This window comes from Sebastes fasciatus, chromosome 6 (genome assembly GCF_043250625.1).
Source record: "Sebastes fasciatus isolate fSebFas1 chromosome 6, fSebFas1.pri, whole genome shotgun sequence".
NCBI classification, from domain to species: domain Eukaryota; kingdom Metazoa; phylum Chordata; class Actinopteri; order Perciformes; family Sebastidae; genus Sebastes; species Sebastes fasciatus.
Window position 1 is genome coordinate 33,854,126 of NC_133800.1, and position 18,539 is coordinate 33,872,664.

At 43.8% G+C, this 18,539-nt stretch overlaps 1 protein-coding gene across 2 annotated transcripts in view; it reads left to right on the forward strand.

Annotated features, from left to right (window-relative positions):
* Window positions 1-18,539, forward strand: part of rasgef1ba (RasGEF domain family, member 1Ba) — a 131,047-nt gene that overhangs the window by 106,797 nt on the left and 5,711 nt on the right. For both annotated transcript variants that reach the window (XM_074639452.1, XM_074639453.1), the window contains 6 exons: window positions 5,614-5,829; window positions 7,023-7,097; window positions 7,967-8,062; window positions 8,522-8,624; window positions 11,460-11,539; window positions 14,047-14,142. In XM_074639452.1, coding sequence (XP_074495553.1) covers window positions 5,614-5,829; window positions 7,023-7,097; window positions 7,967-8,062; window positions 8,522-8,624; window positions 11,460-11,539; window positions 14,047-14,142 — 666 coding nt within the window. The remainder of the gene's footprint in view (window positions 1-5,613; window positions 5,830-7,022; window positions 7,098-7,966; window positions 8,063-8,521; window positions 8,625-11,459; window positions 11,540-14,046; window positions 14,143-18,539) is intronic.

Sequence of the window (18,539 nt, forward strand, 5' to 3'; positions counted from 1 at the left end):
CTGTTAGACATTTAGATACAGAGAAGTTGTTTTAACAAGCAGTGACTCACGCTCTGTGTGCCACCAAAGGAAACGCCAACGGGACAAAACGGTGACTTTTTTAACTTCACAGTTTAGTAGCGTTCTTGCTGCGAGTTCGATGAGAAGATTGATTGGTAGTGATTAGCTTAGCATAAAGACAGGCAGCAGGGAAAAACCCCCAGCTAACCTGTCCAGCGTTCAGGGGGGTTGGTGTTAACGATAAAGCGGCGGGGGCTTGTTAGGACCCGACAGTGACGGAGGACACAAACATCCCTCTGTCCAGATAGAACACATCCCTCCTCCACTGCTCAACACAAGACAAACCCAGCCCACCCACCCACCCTCCCCCCGCTGTCTTTAATGCAGGTTTCATGTTTCACTCATCAATAGTACAAGCACGAGTATCGATCCTGATTTAATCTACAAATCAATACGTTTCTCACATGTCACTTGGACACATTTACAGCTCTCCTTGTCTGCAAAAACACCCATCTTATCTGACCACCAGTGATACACACTCCCTCAGTCACGCTCAGAGACACGGCCGCTGTGTTTCGCTGGTCACACGAAACATCTTTTGATTTCACAGTAGATTGGCTGCAGTCTGCGTTAACACCGCCGCTCCAAACATACTTTTTATGGGTGAAATCAATTCTGGCCTCGAGGCAACAGCGAGCCGTGTAGCACAAGATAACCACGGTACTCTCCCTCGAGGTGATATCACGCTCGGTACATTCAATAAAATAAGATAAGAAGTGTGTCCAAATAATTAAAAGCCACAGGTGTTTTTCTAGCTTATCAATGTTCTCGTCCTACCTTTTCATTCTTTTTCAACCTGAAATCTCTGGTCATCATCGCTACAAACAAGTTTGATCAAGATGAGGAACATCAGCTACAGATGGGGTAGTGTCTTATTATTCTGAGGGATCATTTGCAGTGATCCTTAACTCTGTGTTGACAAGTGGATCCAAACTGTGTTGGGAAATTGCTCCCTTAGAGGTTGTTAGAAACTAGAGCAAAAGCTAGATCTGTAAAACTGAGTTTCTCCACAAAGAATCAGACAAAAGCACCTCTTTAAATCTGGTGTTTACCAGAGATGTGCTTATAGGTTATAGGTTTCTTGGAAATATTCATTCAGCATGAAGAAAGCATAAAAAGCGACTTATCGACTTAAAAAACTCTTAGTTGACTAAGACCAAAACGACCGATTAGTCGACTAATGGACTCAGAAGGAGCAGCCCTGTTGGAAAGCACCTGCAGTAGTTTCATTTCTCCACTCATTTATTCTTTAACTTGTCTGCTGTTTGTTTATTATCTAACCCACCTGTTGGAGGTGAAATTGAAAGTGATAGCAGCCAAAAAGTTCATTTATAATCCCTCATTGCATAATACATCTGTGTGAAAAAGCAACTACCTATGTTAACTATGGTAGGGGAAAGTTCTAACGGGCAGATTGCGAAATCATTTTGAACTTTTTCTTTCAGTTTCTCTCTCTTCTTTTAAATAATCATAATGTCCAACTGTGTGACTGCTTCAGTTCCTGTGCTGTTGAACTCTGTTCTAGCAATATCACATCCTAGCATCCTCTGACCTCAGCAATAGATCTGGATAGTAAATGTTATCATCGCTGATAGATGGCTTCTCATAAATACCACGAGTTGTCCTTAAAATCATGTCCTGTCCTTAAAGAGATAGTTTGGATGTTTTGAAGAGGGGTTGTATGAGGTACTACTTCACAGTCGGTGTACAGTCCCACTTCAAAACACCCAAACTATCCCTTTAATAATCTGTGTGGGACCTGAGCAAGAAGCTGCCCTTGATTGACTCCGTATTAACAGAACATTTGACATTAACCGAAACAAAGCCGTGAATAGATAAATGTTCCAAACACTAGATGAATGCACTGTGTTGACAAAGCAACCTTTTAAAACACCCTGCAGATGAGCTGTGATATCATGTAAAGCCACATGCTTGTGTGCTCATGATTAGCACGGCGTGACCAAGAACATTTTTTCAAATGTTCCTCGGGAAGCTTTGCTGCCTCGGGTTCACAAATCACCCCGAGCAACTGTTGAGGAAGTCAGGATGTGATATAGGTCATTTATATATCCATAGATGATAACTCGTGATATTAAAACATGATTCCTTGCTCTGGGTGGTGCGAACGCCACGGGACCATTTTTATTCTAAGAAGTCCAGCTGTTGAAGTGTGAGGAAGCAGTCCGAGGAAGACAACAGTAGGGGTTTCATCAGAACTAATTTACATTCATGTTTCTCACAGATTTCTCTAAATCATGTTTTGGAAACAAAACACAAACGTTGAACCGTGAGCAGGTCCAGTGTACGGAGTTAGACACTGATTCTTCAGAGCGTGCACCGCAGCGCTCTGGGAAAGGGTTTTGAGTCCAGAATAGATGTCCTGAACATCTGGTCAACGTCGTGTCCAGACCACACTCGAAACATTCCAGGACCTTGATCTCTGGAGTAAGACTGTCATTATGGATGTGGTTGGATATATAGGGAAGAAAACAAGCGCTGTGATCTCCATCTGACCTCATTTGATGGTACCGACTTCTTGCTTTCCCTCAAAATGTGCAGTTTTTATTTTGCACTAAGTTCTTTTTTTCTTTTTCTTTATTATGATAAGTTAGTTAGATTTAACAGATCCCACATTTTATATCCAGTTTGGATGCCTGGTACACTTGATGTAAGGCAGATCTTTGGACAAACATTACTGTTTTTAATCCAAGTGGTGCCTGCACAGTATAACCCTTTCATGACAGGTGCCACTGCACGGCACGTTTAAAGTTGCTCTGGGAAGTTCAATATCTGGATAGCAGTCGCTCCCAATGAAGGAACTGTTGAGAAATATGAACTTCTATACTTGTCTTCTGTCTGCTTTGGGTTTGGTTCATAACATCGACTGTGTATGGTCGTGTCTAGAAGGGAACCAGCAAAGTGGGGAAACTCTCGCGAGATTGTTGAGGTTAGGCATTGATTTGGGACTTGTCTCTCACGAGACTTGTTTTTCGTGAGACTCACTGCCCAACAAGTCTCTCAGGTCAAAGGTCAGAGACTTGTAATTGACTTACAAATTGCTTACGATCACTTGACTTGGACTTGGTTGTAATGCCGTGAGAATGCACCTGGACTTGTAGCACATGACTGCTATACGGTAGAGCCTATATTTAGGTGGTTTCGTGGTGTTTCTGCCCCATCGTGACTTGGCCACATGGACGTGTTTGTAGATAAAATAATCACCTTGTACTCTCTGTTCATTAGTGCTGCTCAGCTAACCTGCTAAAAACAGCCAGGCCTCTCGTGTGGGTCAGGTGGCGCTCCGCAGGAAGTAACAGCCCTCAGCCAGGAAAAACAGGACCTCCAGTGATACGTGGCGACTTGTACCGAGCGGCCGTCTGCCACCTCGGGATCGCCGCCAGGGTCGATAGCGCGGGGGAACTGCGCGCCCCCGCTAGGCGCCCTCATTCGTAACGCCGATAGATCTGATGAGCAAACGCGATTCCCTCTGCTTGGAAATGTCAGGCGTGCTGTTGTCTCCGAGATCTGCGACTATATTTATCCGACCCTGGCCCCGTCCTCTGTTTGTAGTGAGGACAGAAGCTGCGGCAGATGGCCGACTTTGAAGTGGCAACTGGAGCGATTTTCACTGGTGGCGTCTCACTGTTGTCCCACTGAGCAGGAGTGTGGTCAAGCATTAGCTGAGTGTGTACAGTGTTTACACTGATATTACAATGTCTGAATGGGCTGCAACTAATGATTATATCAATATCATTTAATCTCTCCATATTTTTTGGATTCATCGCTTCATAGTAGATCTACAAAGATTAATTGATTCGTTTTTAACTATTACATTTATCCATCCAATTTAATTCCAGCCTTTAGTTGGATGGTCAGTTACTTTGGTGCACGTGGTCAAGGAGCAGAGATTATTTAAGAAGGAAGTTTTCTCTCTGATCTCCGGTCCATCTCGACTCCTGCTATAATTTGAACCCTCATTTTCTTTCCCTACAACTTCATTTCTCTTCTCCCCGCCGTGCGCTCTTCAATCACCTCTTGCCAAAACTGTAATATCCACAGAGCCTCAGTTGATTGGCTGACATGTGAATGTGTCTGTCGGTGTGCCATCACACCTATCACCAGCAGACAGATGCATTAGTCTCGCCTTGGGAAGTGAGTTTCAGAGTCCGTGAGCGCCGCACCGACTCCTCACACTTGATAGCCGTCTCGGCACCGGGCCTCCACATCCATTATGAGGCCGGCTGTGTTTCCTCCCGCCCTGTTGAACCGGACTCTTGTTTGTAGAACCCAGATTCTGGAGGCTGAATTGGCAGAAAGTGGAGGGAGGGGAGGGGATGTGGTCGTGAGAAAAGGGGCCTCGTCACCCCAGATTCTGTCTGGCAGCTCATACCGGTGGTCTGGAGAGAAGCCATGAACAGGATCCTCCACGTTTCATACAATAACACACACATGCACTCAAATCAAACGCACATGTCCTCCTTCCCTCTGTAGACGCTCTTATGCAACTGCTAATCTGCGTCAGCGAGGGAACACTTATCTAATTGTGTCCAGGGGAAAGTTCAAAACAGGACGACCTCTCGACCCCTGAGGCCAGAGAGAGCCCAGAGCCTCCCTCCTCTAACTCCTGCTGAGCCGAGAGGCCTTAATGAGGCCGGCAGGAAGAGGCTTGCATAACGCTGAGAGTGACCCTCCTAGTGCCCGACCAGAAGGATGCTTTTCTGCAAAACAAATACTTCACATTTTGAGGGTCGTTCTGTGGTTTTTGGCTGAGAGCTGGCATCAGTTCTGCTGATATGTAGTCAACATGCGTGTGTTGTAAATTCCAGTGAGGTTGTTATCGCCCTCGGCCGCAGATGAGTGGTTTGGGATTAACCTAAATCGAGCCAAACAAAGTGGCTGCACGCATGCTACTGGAGGTTTATATCGTACTCTTGTCCTTATTCTCTCTGTGTGCCTACGTTTACATTAGGGGTGTAACAGCACACAAAATTCATGGTTCGGTATGTATGTACGTATATACACCGATCAGCCATAATATTATGACAGCATGTGCACCCTGACCGGTCTGCGGCTACGCAGCCCCAGACACAACAAATGTTTTCAGCAGTTTGAGCTCCAGTAGCTCTTCTATTGGATCAGACAACACGGGTCAGAGGGAGGCTGTGTTTACAGGGTCAAAAAATTCTGCCACTGGTTACGTTAATCGGAGAATGCACGGCTGCATGTAAACAGGAATATTGGTGGAATATTTATTTTCATTAGCCATGTATACAGCTTAGTAGGAATATTGTCTTTTTCAGAAGAAGGGCAAAAAACTGAATATTTTGTGCATGTAAACGTGATGTAACTGTATAGAGCTGGAGAACAGAGAAAACAAAGCCATAGCTTGAGGTAAAGAGAGTGTTGTGTGAAAACAACCTTCATGTGCTGGAGTTTTGTGGAAATATGGAGGAATATTTTGGAGTCCAGAGTGAATAAAATCAAACTCTTTTGAAGCTTCTGAACATCAAGTACTAACTGATTCTCTTCTTTCCACCTCTCCCCATCCACCAGGTTTACAGGAAGACGGTCGGCCAGATGAGCCAGGGTCTGATCCGGAGGCTGACGGTGCTCAGCCAGTACGAGGAGGCGCTGGTCAAGATCAACGCTACGGCGGCGGAGCGACTGACGGCTCTTAAGGCGAAGCCCCAGGCGTCCATCCAGAGAGACATGCTGTCCATCTGCAACGACCCGTTCACCGTCGCCCAGCAACTCACGCACATAGAACTGGTGAGAGCTTATTTACATCTATTCATTTTATTCCCATTGATCTACAGAAGCCTGTCATTGAGCCAGACTCATTTTCTTTTGTCTCATCTTAAAAAATCCCTTTAAATCATTAAATCACATCAATCATCTGTTGCCACACGTCAAACCAAATTAAGATGTAAATGTTATCTTCCAAAGAACAATCAGAAATGACTCACTCTCATATCGGCACATGAGCCAAAGAGAATAAAACCAAATTGATGCTGGAGAGGAGAACATGTGAGGGGAAGGAGAGCTGACACACATGATGGATTAGAAATCAGTGCGGTGGTCGAGGTGAACCGAACGCCATGGCTCCACCCTCGTCCGACCTACCGCAGCATTGATTTTAAACAGCGCTGTTTGATTTGTTTCTTCATTGGCAAACTGACATGTAATGAATATAAAGCTGTGGTCAGTCAATCTGGAAAAAAAACAGAGGTTGGTCAAGGGTCTCTTCCAAGATCCAAAAGTTAAACTTAAAGTTTTTATGCACATTTTTATTTGTGCATTAAAAAGTGCAGACCTTTTTTATGGTTACTTGAGTTGGAAACGTTGGAATATCAAAAAAAGAGAAGATGAAATAAAGGCTGATGGAAACTGATTTTTCAAATACACTTTGATATTGGAGTATCCCTCTGCTTCCTCCACTGTAGTTCAAAGTATTCAATGTGCTGCTGCAACTCTACTCCACCAGAATCCCCCAAAATGAAATGAGCTTAACTACAGTCTGATAAAAAAACAAACACCATGTGGATCAGAAGAAATTAAAGTGTGGGGCAGCAATGAAAACCCATAATATATCAGTTATTGGTGTTTGATAATTCTGTAATCTAGTCACATCCTCTTGAATATATTTTCATAGGGCTGCAACTAATGATTATGATAAAGAAACCAGAAAATATTCACATTTAAGAAGCTAGAATCAGAGAATTTTGACTTTTCTTTTTCTTAAAAAATTACTAATCGATTATCAAAATAGTTAGCGAATATTTTAATAGAGTCAGCAAAATGACTCACTTAAACATTGTCTAAAGTTTGCTAACATTAGCCACTGGAAGCTACCTCTAATGATTCCTCAAATGCCATTTTTAAGAGCTGATTTTGAAGGTGATGCATTGACCGAACTAAAGATGGATGCAGGGAGTTGATTTTCCCTTTTCCTTCCTCCTCAGGAGAGACTGAGTTACATCGGACCTGAAGAATTCGTCCAGGCCTTCGTCCAGAAAGACCCGCTGGACAACGATAAGGTAACGTCTGCATGCTTTGCTAAGAATAACTCGCCAGATAAGAGAAGCATACACAGTAGTTATGCAATCTTTCTTTGGGCTGTAATCCTGCGTGCAGACCTGGTCCGTCTCCGTCTGGGTGAGGTGGTCTAGTAGTCTCTCCTCCAGACGGATGTGAAGTTTACACAACACAGAGAGGCCCGGCCGCTGTACCGGTCAGCCGGAGGTCAGGTGGTTTCTAGACTGTAGCAGCAGAGCAAATATTCAGAAACACTCACTCAGACTCACCTCTCTGACAATTTCCTCAAATCATCCCGCTGTCTGGATGAGACGGGCATTCATGCACCTCATCTCCTAGCAACCGCTGCTGCCAAGGGTTTGTTTTGGGAAGGGGTGTGTGAGTTAGTGAATGTGTGTGTGCGAGTCTGGCGGTGGTTTCTCTTGTCTGGCGTTCGGCTGCTAGGCAACAGACCCTTTTTTTTTTGGAAGCGAGGTGATGGGGGGGTTAAGGCTGCCTTTGTGCCTCCGGCGGCTAGCCCAGCCCGCCTCGTATTCCAGCGAGCCACTTGCATGTTAAAATGCGCTGTGTCCACTGGCGGGAACCCCTTCGTGGGGGCGAGTGGCGTAAGGCCAAAGGAATGTGTGGAATTAGATCAAGAGGAGTCCTCACAAAGGACCAGCATGCATAATGTGAATCACGTTGGCCACTATTGTGCTGATAGAAGCAGAGTGAAGTTATATTTCAATGCTCACTGATGCATTGACTGGGGAGGGAAGAGAAAAAAAACAAATATCAGCTTTATTTCTCCACTTCAGCACTATTCATTTATTTATTGCTTTGTAATTAGCTGGAATGCTAATTGAAAGTGTTGTTGTTGTTGTTGTTGCAGAGCTGCTTCAGTGATCACAAGAAGGCCAGCAACCTGGAAGCCTACGTTGAATGGTTCAACAGACTCAGTTATCTGGTGGCTACAGAGATCTGCATGGTGAGTACCGAGCACGAGGCCAAGTTCACACTCCAGTAAGAAACCTCAGTGCTAAACGAGAGGAAAAACACATCGGACTGCAATTACTGATTCTTTTCCTCAAGGAAAATAGTGAAAACGCACATCACAAGTCTGAAACCAGAACGTTCAATTTCGAGTTTGAGCATTTCTTGCCTGACAAATGACTTTGAATGATTAATTGATTATCAAAATTGTTGTTGATTTTTAATTCTCTGGCAATCAACTCGTCATATTGACCAGCGATACTTCAAATGCTTGAATACTTTCCAAAGAAAAACCCAAACTCAGATGTCCTATAAAGTACGAGCACACTTCAGTCCTCTCTGCGTTGTACTTTAATGGTAATACACTTTGAGTTTGTTGCTTTCCAACAGACCCATTTAGCAGACAGTCGTGAGGGCTAATGCACTTCTCTAATGTTCTCCATTTTGTTAACAGCCTGTGAAGAAGAAGCACCGAGCTCGAGTCATCGAGTTCTTCATCGACGTGGCGCGCGAATGCTACAACATCGGCAACTTTAACTCCCTCATGGCCATCATATGTGAGTGTTCTTTCCTCCCCCGCTGAGATAAAACATGACATGTGATTTATGCTTTTATTGTTCTGTCAGTCTCGACAGCTGCTTGTTAACTTTGAGAACTCTTTATAAGTGGCGGCTGTGGCTCAGAGGGTAGAGCAGGTTGTCCACCAATCGGAAGGTCGGTGGTTCGATCCCCGGCTGATCCGGGTCACATGTCGATGTGTCCTTGAGCAAGACACTTAACCCCAAATTGCTCCCGGAGGCATAGCCATCGGTGTGTGAATGAGTATTTAGATTAAATCCTGATGGGCAAAGTTGGCACCTTAGTAGCCTCTGCCATCAGTGTATGAATGTGTGTGTGAATGGGTGAATACTGACATGTAGTGTAAAGCGCTTTGAGTGGTCGGAAGACTAGAAAAGCGCTATATAAGTCCAAGTCCATTTACCATAAGTAAATGGTTCAAGAAAATACTCAGCAGCCGGGGAATGATTTGCACCGACGGGTGACACATTTTCAGTCTCATTTGGACTCTCTGCTCGCTGCACTCGTTCCCTCCGATCTGCGTTCCTGCTTTTCTCCCGGTCATCAGTAAATCAGATCAGTGTAATAAATGTAATTTGTTGTTCAGTGAGAACTTGGTGCAGCGATGTAATCCCCCCCCCCGCACACACACATCCTCCCGTTCCCTGTAGCAGTAACCTCTCACGACTTTGTCCCACTTCATTTCCAACGTACGTCATTTACTTGAGTCTAATGACATCAGTGAGACTCGGCAGCAGAGGAAGCGGAGCGGCAGTTCATGCAGATAATTGTCTCAATGACAGTCGTCCCCCCCCTGACTGTGTGGAGTTTGACTGCTTGTATTTGCAGAAACACACGGTACACTCACACAGTAGCTGCAGCTGAGTATCATGGGTACTGTGGGAACATGAACTCTACCGTTAAATACTTGAGTGTGCAGAGCCTTGTTATTTCCTTTGATTTTGGTCTTCTTGCACCATGTTGCACCAGATCCAAAATATCACTTTAGTCTGATATGCAGCGGCAGTGGTGGTCTCTGAAGCTCCTTTCCCACTGGACAAAAAACCCACCAACAACCACAAACATCTGACTTTTGTCTTCAGTGTGAAAGGTTACAACCGGCATTCATTCCTGCGACAAATAACTCTGTAGTAGTCCCGGGTATTTATCGGCTTTGCAGGTTAAATAAAGATGAAATCTAATTAAGACACAATGTGGAGCCCTAAAGCACCTCAGACAGTTGAGAGACGTCGCTGGAGATCTAGCCGACGGGCTCTTGGGATCCAGGAGATGTCCCAGTGTTCAGAGGAGAGGGCATCTGGTCATCCTCACAGGCCTGAGGGGAGGTGGAGGATGGAGGGGGGGGAGAGTCCAGAGCAGAGAGACGGGGGAGGCAGCTGGAAGAGGACGCAGAACAAGCCATCCAGGCAGATGGTCAGCACTGACCAGAGAGAGTGAGAGCTCACGAGGGAGGAGGGAGGATGGGAGGATGTTGAGGAGGGCGGATGGGAGGATGGGAGGATGGTGAGGAGAGGATATTGGAGTGCCAGCTGTTGTCTCTCTTTCTCCCCTGAGAGGGAGAGAGAGAACGCCACAGGCAAACCCACCAGCCTCGTCTCCAGGGAACCACCAGGGTTAGACAACGTACTAGTGATCTAATAAAAGGGTTAGTCCACTCAAATTATCAAAGCAAATGTTCTTCTTCACCTTCATATAGCCAGAGTTCTTGGTTCTTGGATGATCCAACCAGCTTGTATCTGGGTATTAGACATATTGACACTCAAAGAACAGAAGCCTACCTGATGTATAAATGATACTGAATATAATTTTGACCTGGCCTGACTCATGTCCCGGATCAGTAAAGACCTCCTGTCTCATAAAACCCAAACTATCTGCACGGCTGGATACCAGTTTGGGGCAAGTTATAGTCAACTCAGCACACTGACAGCTGTTGTTTTTATGCTAGATGCAGTACCTGTGAGGGTTTCTGGACAATATTTGTCATTGTTTTGTGTTGGTAATTGATGGATTTCCAATAATAAATATATAGATATATTTGCATTATATAAAAACACAAAAAATGGACAAAAATGCCCGCTCTGTCAGCGTCTCTTCTTTGCTTCTGCGACATTGTGTCGGAGCTGAAAAGGAGAAGACATCAACGATATATTAATGTCCTCATAAAGGGGACAGTGTGTGTCCCAGCGGGGCGACGACCACAGCCAACACCTGTCCGTCCTCACACACACACACACACACACACACACACACACTGGTGTCTTTGTGAGTTGATGGTTTCCCAGTCGAGACACGATCTGACACACACCTGTCACATACCGCAGTGGTCGGACTTTCATTCACTTTGGCCCCTGCAGCGCTGAAGTGTCATGTTAAACTGTCTCCTGGGAAGTGGAGGAAGAAATGAGAGTTTTATATTTCTGTCTGTGGATCTTTTGTGTACCGGAGGGTTGTTTTGTTGTTGTTGTTCTGCTCCGACGGTGACCCTCGGAGCCTGAACCTCCACACGGAGGATTACCATATGGGAAGCAGAGCGCTGGGAGGGGAAACGAGGCGTGTGTTAACTCCATTGTTCCTGCGGCCTTTTGCCTCGCTGCATCAGGAGAAACAACAGTAGAGAGAAAGAAAAGGGAAAAGGGGAGGCGGAGGGATGTTAAAGGATGACTGCCGAGGGAGTGAGGTGAGGGGGGTTTGGGTGCGTCTGTCTGGCTGAATGGGAAATGCCATGTGTTAATGCGACCATGTTTGGGTGTTTTCATGGATGTGTGTGATATCTCTCTCATTGTCTTTTTGTTCTTGTTGTGTCCGTCTTGCAGCTGGGATGAACATGAGTCCTGTGTCTCGGCTCAAGAAGACCTGGAGTAAAGTCAAAACGGCCAAGTTTGACATCTTAGAAGTAAGTTACATGCAGTTGGGAAACTCAAAAAATGTGCATGTGATTTGTTCTGCAGCATTTAAAAGACACAAGGTCATTACGTTAAAGATTTATGGATACAATAGATCCCTCCGCCAAAGAAAAACCCACCTCAAATCTGCAGTTTTCAACATTTTCTGTCATCTTTAATTGTCAGACTCAAACATTAACAGCTCTGTTTGGTTGTGTTGTGTTGGACGCTGATGACTAACGGCGTTGTGGGCGTGTGGGGGAGCTTCTTCTTTTGTGAGTGAATTGTTGGGTTAAGTGCGATGACAAAGACGAATAAACAGCATCGTGCTGAAAGCTGCTGCGAACATGGATCTGAGTGGGAGAGCAGAGATTTGACTGTGACTCACACAGATCTCACACATAGATGGATAAACACAGTTAGAGTTCATGTGTTTCACCCTGTTCCCAGTCTTTGTGCTAAGCTTATGCATATTTACCGTACAGACACAAGTTCAATGCTTTGATTCAGTCACAGTGAAAATAATCTAACAATACCAAATATATTCTGCATAATGAGTATTTTGACACTTTGCTTGAAGCCTCTGCAGTTACTAATCAAACATTTGGTCGTGCTGAAGCAGCATCTTATTGTACTTGACAGCAAATGTATGACTTTGACTATAAATATCCGAAAAAAGGCCGAAAAATGTCAAAAAAACGCCTGAAAAAACGCCAAAAAATGTTGGATAAATGTCTGAAAAAAGGCAGAAAAATGTTTGAAAAAAAATCTGACAAATATCTGAAAAATGTTGGATAAACATCAGATAAATGTCCAAAAAAAGGCAAAAGAAAAGTCTGAAAAAAGCCAGACATATGTCCCAAAAGTCAGAAAAAAGTTGGATAAATGTTCAAAAAGTGTCAGAAAAAAGGCTTCGTTCGGCATAAGTTCGAAAAAATTGACTCTATGACTATAGGTTTAGTTTCAGCCACCAAAAAAGCACAATTTTCTCCCAGTTTTCTATGATTACTTGTTAAACATCCACATTATAGCAGCTTTAAATAAGTGTCATATGTGACGACTTCACTAAGAATACATTGAAACTAGTCAGAAACATCATCTCAATGTTTTTGAGTTTACAAAGACAGACCTAAAAAAACCAAAAGCTATCCCCTTCCCTACCACCATCCTCTCTGCATACATAACGCCGTCTGGTACCTGAGGAAACCCCAGATACTTCGGGGCCCAACAGGCCGTCAGTCGGCCCTTTGAAACGGGAGATCTGAGGTTTGAGACGAGTCGGGCCGGGACCGTCTTTGGGATCTGAGAACTCTGTTCTTCAGGTTCCCTTCATGTCCCACCGGAGTTCATCTCAGTCTCTCTCTTTCTGTTTGTCGCTCTCCCTGTCAATCACACACCTCCTCAGCTCTTCACTCGTTTGATGATTTTCCTTTTACCCTCCTGTTTTTGTCCCCGTGAGCCTCATTTGAAGTGAATCCTGAACTTTCCGTCCCACAGAGTCACAGTTTGCTGAGTGGAGTTAAAGTGCTGCTCGGTTTGTTCGAGGTCACAGACTCTTTATCGTCTCTATCATCTATCTCCTGATTCCTCAGACAGACTCATGTCACAACACTGAGGGTTTGAGTTTATTTATTTAATCTTTATTTAACCAGGATTTCCCATGTTTCACATAAAAGCACCAACGATAGAATTAAAACAGCAAAAAGTTCAAAACAGAAGAAATGCCCTATAAAAGAGACTTAAAGTGACGCGTGCCTTCAGAGGTCTAATCCTGTAGAGTTACTGAAGTGTAGTTTGTGTGCAGGATGGAGGTGTTTCATTTGAGGAAGTGCCACATTTCATTACTTCCTTTTTCTTATTTTTCTTTTATTATGCAATTAACGGTTACTTTTATTATTGTTTCAAATCCATGAATTTAATCATTTATTGTAGGAAATGTCAAAAAACTTTCTCAGAAGCGAAAGACAAAAAGAAAAAACAGAAACAATAGCAGAAAATCCTCAGATTTAGGAAACGAAACCTGCAAATACTTATTGCTTAAAAATAAAATAAAATAAATAAATATGTTATTTAATCAATTTGCAACTACATGTTATATAAAATTTGTAGGGCTGTCCTCAACTAAAGACATTCTTAGTCGACTAACACTCATACGATTTTGTCGACTAATCGATTTAATCAACAAATCCGCTGCAATGTGCTCAAGTTTTTTGGAAATAAGTCATTCAGCATGAAAAAAGCATAAAAAATGACTAATCGACTAAAGAAATCTTAGACGACTAAGACCAAAACGACTGAGAGGAGGCAACACTTACAATTTCGACTTGAACACGTGTGTCCATCTACGACTGTTCCTTTGATGCCGAACCAGTATTATATCAGGAACCAGTACTTTCCACGGGGCGTGTTGGCTCCTTAAATCCACTCGTCTTCCAGCTGCTGTCCTCACCTGTATCTGTCTGTCTGTTTGTGGTGTTTTGATCAGACGTTGACTGACACCGTGTTCTTCTCTCCGCAGCACCAGATGGATCCTTCCAGCAACTTCTACAACTACAGAACGGCGCTGAGAGGAGCCACACAGCGGTCGATCACCGCCAACAGCAGCAGAGAGAAGGTGAGTCCTCAACACAGCAACACACACCGTACGATACAACACCTGTGTGATTGAGCTGTTGGACCACACATACCCATAGAGGAAGATCTTTTTTGAATTTTGACTATTAGAATATAGTCTAGGGACGTCACGATACCAGAAATGTAGCAATCGATACCAATACCAGTGAAATTCCACGATTCTTGATACCAATTTGATACCACAATAAAAAACCAAAGTAAACAATGAATTGATTGGTATCGGAACATCTTGAGCAGTATTATCAGGGATAAATAGGGTCCCCTGATAGTCCCAAACACATTTTCTATCGACGACGGGATGCCGCCACTCTCGAGCCCTGACAGTAGCCTACCTGCGGTACCGTCAAAAACGACTACTGTCACGTTTTCAGAATTTTGGCATCGACTTGGTATCGGTTGTCGTGACATCCCTAATATAGTCAGAACTTGTTCAGTTGGTTCACCTGTGGTTCAGCTCCCATCTGAATGCACTGTGCTGGGCAGAACTGAGGAGCGAAAATGAAATCTACATGCTGACATTTAAAGGTTGAAATTCTAGCGAAAATCACCGCTGTGAGGAAATCAGGTCAAATTCTGGATAACTTCTGTCGAGCCAGTGGCACTAAATCGAGTCCAATTTGCCAAAAAAGTCGACAAAGCTTTCTTTTGTGACACATCCAGTAGCCACCGTTTATGTAAACCCCAGAAGTTTGAACATCTGCTCTCCAGACTTTGGTTTACGTTTCAACATCCAGAGCCACTTAGTGAATAATCAAGTGGTTGGTGTCTTGCCAAAGAGCACTTGCCAGCTGACAGAGAAGTCAAAAGTGACCTTTCATTTTCACATAAGCACACTGCTCTGATTACAGTTATGTAAAAGGTTTTGATGGTTATCATACAGACTTTACTGCAGCATCGGACTTAAAGCAGCAAAACAAACCACAGCGCTGTCCCTCGTTGTGACTTGTTATCGTCTGGGAGCTGCGTTCCCGTCGTGTTTACGGTGTCAGCGGCCGCTATAGTGGACTTGGACGAGGAACAGAGGTTACATAACAGTGCAGCTCAGAGGGGACACAGAGGGCGCGCTATAACTGGGTCGAGATATGAGGAGGGTCTTGGTTTCCTCTTCATCAAACATGTTGTGTTCTCCTCACCGAGGGAGCAAAGGAACACACGGGCGGCTGCCAGATCACATAGTGTTCTCCTCCAGCCGCATGCCATGACCCAATCTGAACCAGCACACAGCTCGTGGGCTGCCAGACGTTGGCGGTTAATCTCCCCCTCATTCATCATTTGTTGAATAAGTGTGTTTACACGGAGACGGAGACGGAACGTACTGTCAATATGTGTGTGGCTCCCTGAGGTTTGGGAGGGATGTGCTCTGTGGAACTCAGAAATGCAAACATACTCGGGACAAGAGGTCGAAGGTCGTGAAACGGAAAGTTCCCAAAAAAAGTCTGGTATGTTGTTGACCCTGTGACCTCTCCTTTAAGGGAGGGGGGGTTGTTTATGATCTGCTCGAGGCTTCCACTCTGCTGTTGACTTTGTTAGCGGATCAACAAAGAAACATTTATGCTGCAGTCATCCTGTTTTCTTGTTTTAGTTCTTTGCTGTGAGGACAGAAGGATTCTGTCAGTTTGTTGCTGTGTTGATTCACTTGAAATAACATTTTAACTAAATACTAAACCACAGACTTGTTTGTTTGTGCAGCAACAGCTCGCAAAGACTTTTTACAAAGAAGAATTTAGAAAATATTTCAATTTACAAGCACTGCAAACTTACTGGAGGAGCTCGCTCTCTCTCTCTCTCTCTCTCTCTGTCTGACTCACTGGGACTCTCATTTATCATCGACATGAAACGATTATTGTGCCTCATTCCGTTTCACAATGACGCTCTCGTTTTGTCTCGTGGTATGAATCCAGTGCACCCTTTCCCTTTACAGCAGCGTGCTTTTGCCCCGCTTGACGGGTCAAGGATGGACGCTTGGAAAAGGCCCGGGGTGAAGGTGGCGCTTTACAGCGCCCCTCGCCCGGACCTCGGCCAGACCTCGCCGCTTTGTGCTCATTGTGCCCTGCGGGGAGGGCGGAGCTACTATATAGGAACTATTTTTGCCGTGTCATCCTCATTCATATCTATACACCCAATGTGTTTATGATTAAACTGTTTACAAGAGCCCAAAGTTCTTCATAGATCTAGCCTCTTAGTTTTCTCTCAAAGTTTTTTTTCTCTCAAGATTGATGCATTTAACTTTAAAATGTAGCCTACAAAATGTTCTTTCTAAATGCGGGATGTTTCCAAAGTTGCTGAGTAATCGTGATTATGATTTTTGTCATAATCGAGCATCCCTAGTTTCCATGTTACCACGTTAGGTATTCAGAATCTCCTTCTACAATTACTTTATAATAATAATAATACAGTTTATTTGTGTGGCACTTGTCCAAACCAGCGATCACAAAGTGATTTACAAGTAAACAGTAAAGATTATTATCGGGTAACAAGAATAAAACCAGGAACGATTTATGAAATATCAGGAATACAAATATGATTCCTGAGAATTATGGTTGCGGCTAATGAATAGTTTAATTATCAACTAATATCATCTTAATCTTGGATATTTTTTCAATGAAACATTAAGTTTATAAAATGTCACAAGTCCGTCACAAGTCCGTCTTCAAGTTGCTTGTTTTGTCGGACCAACATTTCAAAATTCCAGCGTTTTTTCTTGATAAATGACTTTAATTATCTGTGAAAGTTGCAGCTGATAAATTTTCTGTTTAACAACTAATCGATTAATCATTTAAGTATTTGTTTCAGCTCTATAGAGAGTGATCAAAAAGAACAGACTGTAACAAGACAAAAAAATAACTGACCAGCTGTTTAAACATCTTTTGAACCGTATATATATATATATATATACACAACAGCTTTTAATAGACACGTCCTCTATAGTAGATCTATTTTGTGCCACACATCCAGACCTGGCGCCCTTCTGGCTCCAGACCATCATCATCCCCACTGTGACAACGACTTCCTCTCTGCTCCTGCTGCGCACCTTTTCCCTCTAAAAGCAGAACATGTGTGTACAGACGTGTTTGCACGCATGACAACAGTCTTCAGATCATACATACATGCATGTACCCTGTAAACAACATCCGGCCCCTACAGAGCCCTCTGTGAAGGCAGAAAGTCGGCACATAGTGTACTCTGACGTCGAGTCAACTAGTCGTCAGCTGCACCTACATTTTGTTTCAGGACAGTTTCACACAAACGAGTTTAAAATGCAAATCAAACAAGAACAGAGTTCACATGAGGAGAATTCCCCGGCTTGTGGAAAGAGGAATGTGTGTGTGGTTTATTCAAGTAAAATGACACAATAAGAATGACTTTTTTGCACAATGTTTTGCTGCGTTCTGTGTATTATTTAGCCTCCTGCTGCTCCACCATCATGAATGTCTGATAATCTGTGGTGGGGATGTGTTCATCGGTCACCGCTTTCCTTACAACAAACCTTAAATATAGGTCACTGTGCCAGATTGCAGCAATCTCTCAACACTCAGGTACAAGAGTGGTGTTTATCTATCAGCCTCAGTAACTGAGAAATGACAGATTTCTCGATGGTTGATTCTGTGCCAGACAGTTTTGTAGTATTCGATCGGTTTTGGTGTTGAGACCCTTTCTAAGGTCTATGTCTCGTCTCGGTCTCAGACAAAGATTTAATTTCAAGACCACAACTGCGGGCGTATCACTAAATAGCCTGAGCATTGTCTGATTCATTTGTTAACATCATTACTGTGGTTGCTCATAGAAAACAAAGGGAAATTCCCACACAGAAAATTCACCTCTGCAATAATGCCCCTTTGATTTTTATATCAAGACATTTCCCATGGTAACACATATACAGTTTATATAAATAATAAAATAGATAAACTAAATAATAAAGAGGTGAATAAAGAGGAATTTTCTTTTGGTTTTTTTGTGGGTGTTTTTATGGGAATGTGGATCTTTCAGATCAGTTTGAGGAGTGCCTCTGTGGTTTGCATGTTCCACATTTTATCATAAGTGTGTCATGCAGTGTGGGACCGGCACTGGTCTGGTCTTGGTCTTGACTTGGTCTCAACCCCTCAAAGTCTTGTTCTTATCTTAGTCTTGACTTGGTCTCTGGCCCCTTAAAATCTTGGTCTTGTCTCGGTCTCGATGCACTCTGGTCTGGTCTTGGTCTTGACTCGGTCTTGCCCTGCCTTGGTCTTGACTCGGTCTCAACCTCCCATAGTCTTGGTCTTGTCTCGGCCTCGCTACACTCTGTTCTGGTCTTGACGTGGTCTCTCCCCCTTAAAATCTTGGTCTTGTTTTGGTCTTGATGCACTCTGGTCTTGGTCTTGAGTTGGTCTCGGTTTAGGT